The sequence below is a fragment of the Pseudonaja textilis genome, chromosome 3 (genome assembly GCF_049901715.1).
Source record: "Pseudonaja textilis isolate UNSWEBS1 chromosome 3, rPseTex1.2, whole genome shotgun sequence".
In the NCBI taxonomy this organism is placed as follows: domain Eukaryota; kingdom Metazoa; phylum Chordata; class Lepidosauria; order Squamata; family Elapidae; genus Pseudonaja; species Pseudonaja textilis.
The window spans coordinates 7,591,299-7,602,512 of NC_141992.1; the positions used below are offsets into that span (position 1 = coordinate 7,591,299).

Consider the following 11,214-nt stretch of genomic DNA (forward strand, 5'->3'; position numbering starts at 1 on the left):
TAAGCAAGGGTGCTAGAGAATTCCCCTAATGTTAGTATTGTAAAAGGACCTCAGCAGATGTTGTTTTTTCATCTCCTTTGACTAACTTCTGACACAACAGTGCCCTCTCTTGCCAGAAAAACATAGTCACTGACATGAACACAACCGAGCTCAAAATTTCTATTGTTAAGTGAGTTTTATGAATTTTCTCGCAGCGGTTTTTAAGTGAATCACTGACGTTGTTAATTAGCTAGTAAACCTGGTTGTTAAGCGAATCTGGCTTCTCCATTGACTTTGTCTGTCAGAAGGTCACAAAAGATGATCACAGGATCCCAGGACACCGCAAACCATGCTAAATATGAGCCAGTTGCCAAGTGTTTGAATTTTGAATCACACGGCGAGGCTGCCATGGGTGATAACTTTTGAAAAACAGTCACATGTCGCCTTTTCAGTGCCGTTGTAACTTTCAACGGTCACTAAAATGAATGGTTATAAAGCAAGGATTACCTGTAAATCAGGGGTGTCCAACCTTTCACCTTCCCTGGGCCACATTAGAAGATGAAAATTTGGTTTGGGCCGCACGTAAAATAAAATAACAGTAACAATACCTGATCATCCAAAAAAAAAACATAGAAAACATAGTTAACATATTAAATTTATTTGGAAATGAAGTTAGTGAGATGTTTTTATTATTAATTATTAATTAAAAATTATTTATTTTTAATCACAGTTTTTTTAATCACGGTTTTTTTTATCATGGTTTATTTTCTGGCCAAATTTTGCGGGGGGAGAAAGCTCACCCGCTTCACGCCTACCTCTCCTCCTGCAAATGGCCCGGCTGGATGAGGCAGGAGTGGAAGGCAGAAGCAGCAGCAGCGGCGGCGGGGGCAGAAGCAGCGGCGGGGGCAGTGGCGGCAGGGGCAGAAGCAGCAGTGGTGGCGGGGGCAGAAGCAGAGGCGGCAGGGGCAGAAGCGGCAGAGACGGCAGGGGCAGAAGTGGCAGCGGGGGCAGAAGCGGCGGGGGCAGAAGCGGCGGTGATGGCGGTGGTGGCAACAGCAGGAGGTGGCGCTCTGACGGCGCCTGCTTTTTCTGTTGCTGCTTGGCCTGGCGCTCGCCTCACCCTGCCTCGCGCCTGCTTCTCCTCCTCCTCCTCACTGGCTCGGGCACAAAAGTTGGGGTGGGCACTGGGCCGCATTACAAGGTGACCTGGGCCGCATGCGGCCCTTGGGCCGCAGGTTGGACAAGCCTGCTGTAAATAAAAGTGAGTTTTTAGCAAAGGGTCAAAGGTTAATAGCAATAGCACTTAGACTTATATACCGCTTTATAGCACTCTCTGAGAGGTTTACAATGTCAGCCTCTTCCCCCCCTCCTCCAACAATCTGGGTCCTCATTTTACCCACCTCAGAAGGGTGGAAGGCTGAGTCAACCTTGAGTCAGTCAGGATCGAACTCCAGACTATGGCCAGAGTTAGAGTTAGCCTGCAATACTGCATGGGATGGGACGGAAAATAGAATCAAATCAAACAGGAATAGAGTAGAATACAGGAATAGAATAGAATAGAATAGAATAGAATAGAATAGAATAGAATAGAATAGAATAGAATAGAAAATATGGAATAAAATAATAGAATAAGGAATAGAGAATAGAATAGAATAGAATAGAATAGAATAGAATAGAATAGAATAGAATAGAATAGAATAGAATAGAATAGAATAGAAAATATGGAATAAAATAATAGAATAAGGAATAAGGAATAGAAAATAGAATAGAATAGAATAGAATAGAATAGAATAGAATAGAATAGAATAGAATAAGGAATAAGGAATAAGGAATAAGGAATAAAGAATAGAATAGAATAGAATAGAATAGAATAGAATAGAATAGAATAGAATAGAAAATATGGAACAAAATAGAATAGAATAAGGAATAAGGAATAAGGAATAAGGAATAAGGAATAGAATAGAATAGAATAGAATAGAATAGAATAGAATAGAATAGAATAGAATAGAATAGAATAGAATAGAATAGAGCACTTAGATTTATATACTGCTTTATAACATTTTGCAGACCTCTGTAAGTGGTTTACAGAGTCAGCCTCTTGCCCCCAACAATCTGGGTCCACATTTTACCTGCCTTGGAAGAATGGAAGGCCGATTCAACCTTGAGCCTGGTGAGATTTGAACTCCTGGCAATGGGCAGTAAGTTAGCCTGCAACCCTGCCTTCTAACCCTGGCGCCTTGTTGATTTTTCAGGTGCTGCAGGAAAGGAATTGACCACACACCACCTGCTCAGCATCTCTTGCCAGGTGGCTGATGGGATGACCTACTTGGAGGAGCAACATATCATCCATCGAGACCTTGCGGCGAGGAACATCCTAGTGGGAGATGACCTTGCTTGCAAAATAGCCGACTTCGGCCTCGCCAGGCTCCTCAAGGTGCATCCAAGGAGGCTTTGACAACCCCTGCACCCCACTCCACACGCCCTCCGTGATTTAGCTGTTACCCAATCAAAGCAGAGCTGGAAGGGACCTTGGAGGTCTTCTAGTCCAACCCCTGTTCAAACAGGAGACCCCCATCATTTCAGAAAACCTCTTCTACACGTTAATTGTCTCGTTGTTAGGAAGTTTCTTCTTAATTCCAGATTGCTTCTCTATTTATAGTAGTTTCCATTCATTGTTTCTTATCTTAACTACTGGAGCTTTGGAGAATAGCTTGACTCCCTCTTCTTTGTGGCAGCCCCTCAAATATTGGAAGACTGCTATCATGTCACCCCTAGTCCGTTTCTCCAGACTAGCCATACCCAGATCCTCAAAGTACTTCATATGTTTTAAGGCCTTTAATCATATGTTTTAAGGCCTTTAATCAACTTAGTGGCTCTTCTCTGCACTTTTTCCAAAAATCAGGACAGAGCCCAGACATTTACAGTTCTTTTGTTGACTCCAAAAATATAAACATCCGAATGAAAAAGCCGACGTACCAGCCATCCTCTTAGCATACCTGGGATTACCTTCACAGCTAACTTCCCACAAACAAAATCAATGGGGAAAGCTTGATAATGAGCACAAGATTCACTTAACAACTGTGGTGATGTGCTGAAGCGTCATGGCAAAAAAGGTGGTAAAATCTGGCATGACTCCCTTAATAACCATCCTGGTTAGCAGTGGAAGTTCTGGCCCCAGTGATAGTTATTAAGTTGAGGATTACCTGTACGCCAACCTATCTGGAACAAATCTAAAACAAACAAGCAAAATATAAAAAGGAAGGAAGGAAGGAAGGAAGGAAGGAAGGAAGGAAGGAAGGAAGGAAGAGAAAGAGAAAAGAGGAAGGAAGGAAGGAAGGGAAGGAAGGAAGGAAGGAAGGAAGGAAGGAAGGAAAGAGAAAGGAAGAAGGAAGGAAAGAAAGAGAAAGAGAAAGAAAGGAAGGAAGGAAGGGAAAGAGAAAGGAAGGAAGGGAGGGAAAGAGAAAGAGAAAGAAAGAAAGGAAGGAAAGGAAGGAAGAAGGAAGAAGGAAGGAAGGAAGGAAGGAAGGAAGGAAGGAAGGAAGGAAGGAAGGAAGGAAGGAAAGAAAAAAAAGAAAGAAGGAAGAAAAGAGGAAATGAGTGTAGATCCAGCTCTTAACTTCTTCAGGGTTAGGTGCTCAACTCTCAGACAAAACCCATAAATGGCTTTTGATATCCTCCCGATGTGTTCAGGGAGTTTCTCTGCTAGCACATCTGGAGGGTACCAAAGATGACAAAGCGGTCCCACAAAGGTGGGTCTGAACAGCTACACATGATGGATGGTTGCAGGAACTGGGTATGGCTGGTCTAATGAAGAGAAGGACTAGGGACAACGGTCGTCCAATCTTTGAGAGGCTGTCACAAAGAAGAGGGGGACAACCTATTCTTGAAAGCATCCGAGGCCAAGACGTGGAGTAATAGATGGAAATTTATGAAGGAGAGATCACACCTGGAACAAAGAAAAAATTCCCTGATAGTGAAAACATTTAATCAGTGGAACAGCTTACCTCCAGAAATCGTGGGTGCTTCATCACTGGAGGTTTTCAAGAGATTGGACAGCCACTTAATCTGGAATGTATAACATCTCCTCCTTGAGCAGGGGGTCAGACTAGAAGACCTCCAAGGTCCCTTCCAACTGTATTATTCATTCTGAACAAGCCAGTTTTAGCTTCTCTTCCTTGAATCTCCGGGTGAAAGCATCTCCCCTGCCTTTGGCTGATCACCTGTTCTTGCCTTTCCTTCAGGATGACATCTACTCCACCACCGGCAGCGCCATGATCCCGGTTAAGTGGACGGCACCGGAAGCTGCCATTTACCAGACGTACTCCCCCAAATCGGACGTTTGGTCCTACGGAATCCTACTCTATGAGGTTTTTAGCTACGGACAGTGCCCCTACGATGGTACGATTTCATTTCAATGGATGCCCTACAGAGAGGATCATGACAACAGAAAGCTCTTGGGAGGGAAGAAGGAGTCTCTCTCTCTCTCTCTCTTTTGTTCTGCCCTTGGTTTCCCCAAAAAGCATTAAGCAAACTCTGAGTCCCGGCAAAACCTTTGTTATTAAATGAATGTGAATGTATTGCCTTCCCATTCAGCCAACGGCTTGGTAAACAGTCTTGCAAAGGTATAATTATTAGCTCAGATCGTATCTATCTTGGAAAGTCGCCTGGTAAATATTTCCACATGTAAATATTTCCACATGGGCTGGGCACAGAATCTCTAGGCTACACAGACAAATCTTCACGAGGCTGGAATGAACAAATTGTTTCCTGCAAAAGCCCCCTCCTCTTTTGGTCCTCTTTTAATCCTGATGGGAGGGGCCATTCATCTTCCACCTGTGGCCTTGCTCCCATGTTGACCCCGAGTACTTAATTGTTCTTTCCTTTGGGGGAACCGGTTCCAGAAGCTCCCCCGCCTCACTGCTGTCAGAGCCCGAAGGCAGCTGATGACTGCCAGCCTACCCTGGCCCCATCGCTGCCTCTGACGCAGAGCCCTCGTCCGAGCCGTCCTCAGCCCCCAGGACTGGCCTGGGTTCCTGCCCAACCTCCTTGCTGTCTGACTCTGCTGCCAGCTCCGTCAGTCACCGGCGGGCCACAACATCGCTCTCTCTCTCTCTCTCTCACACACACACACACACATTGTAATATGCCCAATCATCCTGGAGATATGTTAGTTCTCCACCCCAACTCCATCTCCTGGGCCAGGCCTGACCATCCTTTTTTTTCTTAGAACGTCCAAGCAGATACTTCCAATTTCAGAAGCCCCAACAAGGAGGGCTGGGGTCAAGTCAACACTCCAGCTAGAAGTGAGAAATCGAAGCTTTACAGTCCCTTTTGAGAAGTTTGGGGTGCGGGAAATCCTCCAGAACGGTTTGGTCACCCTGACATGGGCAAGGAACCCCATCTCTGTGTAAGGAGAGTCCTCCCTTACCTGTCCCACCTCGCTGTTCCTCGTGAACCTGACCATTTCTCTCCTCTGTCTTCTTCTAGGGATGACCAATCAGGAGACCATCCAGCAGATCACTCGGGGCTACCGTCTTCCTCGCCCCAACAGTTGCTCCCCTGAGGTCTATAGCATCATGCTGGAATGCTGGAAGGCCCATCCCGAAGACCGCCCGACTTTTCTCAACTTGAGGGATGCACTCTTTTCGATTTACAAATGGGCACGTCACTCCTTCTCCTGAAAGTTGGTGGGGGCGGGGGAGGCGCCTCCCACGCCTTCTGCAACAACCGTCATCCCTTTGTGCTCAACAAGCTGGTAGAAGTCTTGCAGACCTTCCAGGTTCTCAGAGTCTCTTGAGCCTGCAGGAACATTTGTGCCCTGAAGGCGGACTACGTGAGCTCTTCAACCTCAGCAGGTGGAGTTATGGGTTCTAGTGGTCCGAAAATAGCTCACGGTAAGAGATACCGTACAGCCAAGAGCTCCTGGTGGACAGAAACAGAAACGCGGCATTTCCTTCCCTGTGCAAGTTATGGAGTCTCCTCGCTGTAGGCCCCAAATGGCTTCCTTTAGTCAATAAACGTGTACAAATGTAGCCACCTGATTTCTTACATTCTGGGTGTTCCTGGTGCATCGATTGGGAGCAATGTGTTCGGTCCAAGATGGCCCGAAGAAAAACGGAACCCCACCCCATGAGACAAAAAAGAAAGAAGTCCGTGCGGAAAGAGAGAGACGTAGCTTTGTTACGTTTGTCTCTATGGGTGAGGATGGAAGGGGACAAACTCGCCACAGGCCAATTTGCAGCGGCCGACTCGCCACAGACAACTCGCTGTGGGACCATTGAGCGATTCCATTTCATTATTTTAAAATCATTTAAAAATATTTTGAATTTAGGTCCTTCACAGTGCATTCTGTTCTCTCCTTTTGCTCTCCTTCCTTCAAAGATTCTGCAGGTAGTCCTCGACATATGACCACAACAGAGCCCAACAGGTCTGTGGTTAAGTGAGAATTTTGTTATGTGAGTTTTGTCCCATTTTACCACCTTTCTCGCCACAATTGTTAAGTAAACCACTTATTAAGTTAGTAATCTGGTTGTTGAGTGAATCTGGCTTCTCCGTTGACTTTGCTTGTCAGAAGGTTGCAAAAAAAAAAGGGATCATGTGACTCTGGGGTGCTGCAACGGTCATAAGGACGAGCCAGTTGCCATGTCAGGTTTCCAAGTGATGAAATCCATTTAAAAAAAGAAAAGAGCAAAGTCCATCTTCCAAGACAATTTCTTTTATTTAGGAAAGCATCAAATTGGCAAAGTCCGCGGTAATTCTGGATCTGACACAACCCAGAATTACCCCACAATATAGAAACAACCCCCAAAAGTCACATTCTCCAATAGAAGTAATTCAACATTACTTGATGTCATAAATCTCCACCTCAAGGGGCCTAAGCACGGACAGCTCATTTTCCCACAGGAAGAAGAACCACCTAGCCAAAACAACTTTCTTTATCTCCACTACTTAGGAATGTGGCAAGCACAAAACCCTCCCCCCCCATGACTGCCACAGAGAAAGTAAGAAAAAGAATGTATACTAAGTCTAACTAAAATGGCTACACATAGGTCAATTTCAGGCTTGACATGCCAAGCGTCTGAATTGTGACCACGTGACTATGGGGATACTGAAAAGGTCATAACTGTGAAAAATGGTCATAAGTTACTTTTTTCAGTGCCATGGTAACTTTGAACAGTCACTAAATGAACTGTTGTAAGTCGAGGACTACCTGTATTCCACTATTTCTTTGATATTAGTGTAATTCTTATACTGCAGCGAGTGTCCTGCAGTCAACTGGGTGCAGCAAATTGTCATGGAGCCCACCTGTATGAGGGGAAGAGAGGGAGGGAGGGAGGGAGAGGGAGGGAGGGAGGGACGGGGAGAGGGAGGGACAGGCCCTATTCTACTTTCTCTCCCCTTCCTTTTTCTCCCTACCCCTTTCCAATACATTTTGGCTAAAAGGACAGGTACTCCTTGATTTTACGACCGTAATGGAACCTGTCGTAATAGTCATTTCATGATGCGTTCTGCGGTGGACGTTAAGCGAACTGATGCTTCATTATGGGTGCTGTCTTGCTGGAAAACCAGAAGCACGTGCCATTTTTTGGCAAAACTGTCATAAACCAGGGTCATGCAAGCGTGGGATGCTGCACATGGCAGCCAATGTTGATCGTGTTGCCATGTGCCCCAAAGTGCACCCACATGACATGTGTGTGTGTGTGTGTGTGTGACTGTTGGAACTTTGGACCTGAGTCGTAAGTCCCCTTTTTCAGGTAGGTTGTAACTTTGAACAGTCACTAACCAACCGGTCGTAAGTTGAGGACAACCTCGAATGAGCTTTGACCCATGAATTTAAGGTTACATTCAATTAATTTCCTTCCTACTGTTCCCTCTCTCCCTCCTTCCTCCCTCTTTCTTTTCCTTCTCCTCCCCCCCTCACTCTGTCCCTCCATCCTACCTTTGTTCCTTCCTTCTCCCTCCCTCCTTTTCTCTCCTTCCTTCCTTCCTTCCTTCCTTCCTTCCTTCCTTCCTTCCTTCCTTCCTTCCTTCCTTCCTTTCCTTCCTTCCCCTCTCTCCTTCTTCTCCTCCCACCTCCTCCTCTCCTTCTTCTCCCCTTACTTTCCTTTTCCCCCTCCTCCTCTTCTCTCCCTCACTCCCTCCTTTCCTTAATTTGTATGCTACCTACAAAGAAGACTAGTCTAATAGCTCGAGAAGCAAAGCAACATTACTTTCCTTACTGAAGTCTCTGTGGAGTCAAGCACCGTTTCTCTAAACTTTGTGGCCAGGTCTACATCCCTTTCTTGTAATAGAAGTGATTTCACACTGTATTTTTGTGAGATTTTAGTTCACAGCCTGCAGATCTGAAGTGACTTTTCATCCAAGCAATACTAAGATCAGGTCTTCCTTAATTTTTTTTTTCAGGGCAGCCAAAATGTTTTCAAATTTTAATGATCTTCTAATAACATTTGTTCAAGGTTATATTCCATGTTTAACAGATCTTATCCTGCTTCAAAGGATCCCTGTGAATATTGATAATATTGAATGTGATAACAGATAAGGAGATCAAGCTAATTTTTTGCTATTATAACCTCTTGGACTAAAGCAGAACATAAATCATAAATGACAAACTTCAGACAATTAACCCAAACAACTGAGAGAAGGAAAGACGGTATTAAAGCTTATTTCTCCATAGAATATTATTAACCTGTCCTGAATTTGCATCAACGGAAAAGCAGAATCTTTGGGAAAGTCACAGATTTCTACCATAGAGTTTTTGCTGTTCCTAGAGAAAAAAAGAACACATTTTAAATGTTTCAGCTCTTTCTCAACCCAACTTTCTGAATTCAGCGCTTTGCACATATGTCGGAACTACATTTCCCAAAATTCCCTAGCCAAAAGTAAACTGCTCGGATTCCTGGGAGTTGCAGTTCCGATTTACCTGGAAGATACCAAGTGAGAAAAGCTGTGGGAGATATCAAGTTATACATTATTAGAGAGTGCCTTTATTTATTAAAAATAAATAAATACGACAACCATGAAAGATCGTTTGTACCTGCACTGAATCGTACTCTCCGGATTGGTTAAAATTCGGCAAATTATTGGCGAAAGTGTGAGCAAAAACTAACTCCAAATCCCCAGTCGCGCTCGAGTTACGAGCGCCCGCATGCAGTCGGGGCGGAACCTATAGCGGACCCGAGAGGCCTCATTTCCCTTCAGCCGCACCCATGATGCATTGCGCAGCAAGAAGATGCAATTTTGCCGTCGTTTCTGCAATTTGCAAAAAATTATTTTCCATTTCAGCTTCGCCATTGTTCATTTTCGTAACGATACACATACTCACAATGTAACTTATTTGCCCATCGGGAGGGTCACCATGATGTATTGAATAGGCATCGTTGCAGGGATTGCTCTGTTGAATTAAAATTAGGTATACTCTGGTTTCTCTTCAGATCGTATAAATCTTTCGCCTTTTACTAAAGATTTCCGTGGAGAGGAACATTTATGAGTTTTGTGTTAATTTTTTGAGGCCCTGCTTCGGTAGGGCTACCTTTACCTGGTTCTAAAAATAGAGAGTTTATATCTGTGGTGTGTAACTCTAGGCTGTTAATCTAGAGTTGTGCTAGAGTGCAGCGTGTTGCGTGAATGCAGAACAGGTTTTTCCTGGAGGAGAGTTATTGTTATAGCTTTCTTAAATAGGGTGCTATAACGCGGGTTTAAAACTTGTGCACTTCAACTCCCAGAATTCCTCCTCTGGTCCTGTTGGCTCAGGGGTGCTGGGAGTTGAAGTCCACAAGTTTTAAAGCCACCAAGGTTGAAGACCCTTGTTCTGTCTATCACAAGAGAACGGGTAAAGTGTGCGTATCCTAGTGACGCTTATGTGGGACCTAGAGTCGTGTAAGCCAGTGGCAACTTTGCTGGCTGAGGAATTCTGGGAGTTGAAGTCCGCAAGTCTTAAAGTTGCCAAGGTTGGAGTCCTCTGGTGTAAGCCTTGGAGGACCTAGTGATTCCCCACCTCTGCTGCCCAAGATGTGTCAGGCTGTGGTTGAGGAGGGACACAACTCTGAAGCATTTTTATACAAAAAAAAATATGTGGGTTCAGGTAGGAATGACTAAAGCAGAGGGGTCTTTAAACTTGACAGCTTTAAGATTTGTGGACTTCAACTCCCAGAATTCCTCCTCAAGTCACATTAGCTCAGGAATTCTGGGAGTTGAAGTCCACAAGTCTTAAACTGGCCAAGTTTGAAGAGCAGTGCAACAACGCTTCGATGTGCGTTTTCCTGTATTACAGCAGCGCTGCAGTGACTTCTTTGCTGTGTGTAATATGGATGGCAGGACAAGATGTTAGATAGACACAGAAGTCCTCTCCAGAGTAAGGCCTATGTTGCAAGGATGCCAAACCACCACCTCAGAGGTGGTATTCAGCAGGTTACGGCAAATACCACCTCCAACTGGAGATTTGACAGTATCCTTCCCCTGCCACGCCCCCCAAGCCACGCCCACAGAACTGGTTAGTAAAATAGCCTTCTGGGTTCAGTTCCAAGTGGGGAAGAAAGACATTGGAAACATGGTGACTGTTTGGAAAAATGGTTTAATGGTGGACAGGATCACATGCCCTGGATGAAGAAAGAAGGAAAAGGGCTGAGTTGCCGAGAGACCCTTAGTTTTATAACTTCTGTTGGGCCTCCATCTTCGTGTTTCCTGTTCCCGTGTAAGAAATGTATCCCATTGGCTGTCAGACTCCCAGGGGCTGGAGGTCTTAGCTAACTTTGTAGACTTTGGACCACATGGCTTCACCTAAGTGTTGGCCGATACAATCTTCCCAGGCCAGGTGGTGAGATGGGTAGAGGCCTTTATTATGTAGAATACTCTGGCCTAGTCCTTAACGGCCCATTAGCAAAGGTGGGGGAGAGGGGGATGAGTTTCTGCCTCTCTGAATTTCTACTTTACTCTATTTAGAAGAAATATTCTGCCCTTTTAATATTTCCTAGGATATTTCATTTTTCCAGGAGAGGGGTGGGTTTTAACTTCCAACAGAATATAACTATAATTCATATGATTAAATTATTTTATAATTAACAAGACATTTCTTGACAGAACAATTAGTGGTACAGTTAGCCTTTGGATGTTATGGGTTCTCCAATACCGGAAATATTTTTGCACAACCGTTTATCTGAAATGGTATAGGGCAGTGGTGGCTAACCTTTTTGGGCTCCTGTGCCAAAAATTGTTTGCGCGCTTGCGCATGCGTGCTCG

At 44.7% G+C, this 11,214-nt stretch overlaps 1 protein-coding gene and 1 non-coding gene across 2 annotated transcripts in view; both read left to right on the forward strand.

Annotated features, from left to right (window-relative positions):
- Positions 1 to 6,868, forward strand: part of SRMS (src-related kinase lacking C-terminal regulatory tyrosine and N-terminal myristylation sites) — a 44,977-nt gene extending 38,109 nt beyond the window's left edge. Inside the window, exons 6-8 of the mRNA XM_026697358.2 lie at positions 2,232 to 2,413; positions 4,221 to 4,377; positions 5,467 to 6,868. Of these exons, the coding sequence (XP_026553143.1) occupies positions 2,232 to 2,413; positions 4,221 to 4,377; positions 5,467 to 5,660 (533 nt within the window). The 3' untranslated portion in view covers positions 5,661 to 6,868. The remainder of the gene's footprint in view (positions 1 to 2,231; positions 2,414 to 4,220; positions 4,378 to 5,466) is intronic.
- A 2,522-nt stretch (positions 6,869 to 9,390) lies between these two features.
- Positions 9,391 to 9,506, forward strand: LOC113434563 (U5 spliceosomal RNA). Its single transcript, XR_003373815.1, has one exon. It is a non-coding gene; the product is annotated as a U5 spliceosomal RNA (small nuclear RNA).
- Positions 9,507 to 11,214: the final 1,708 nt, after the last annotated feature.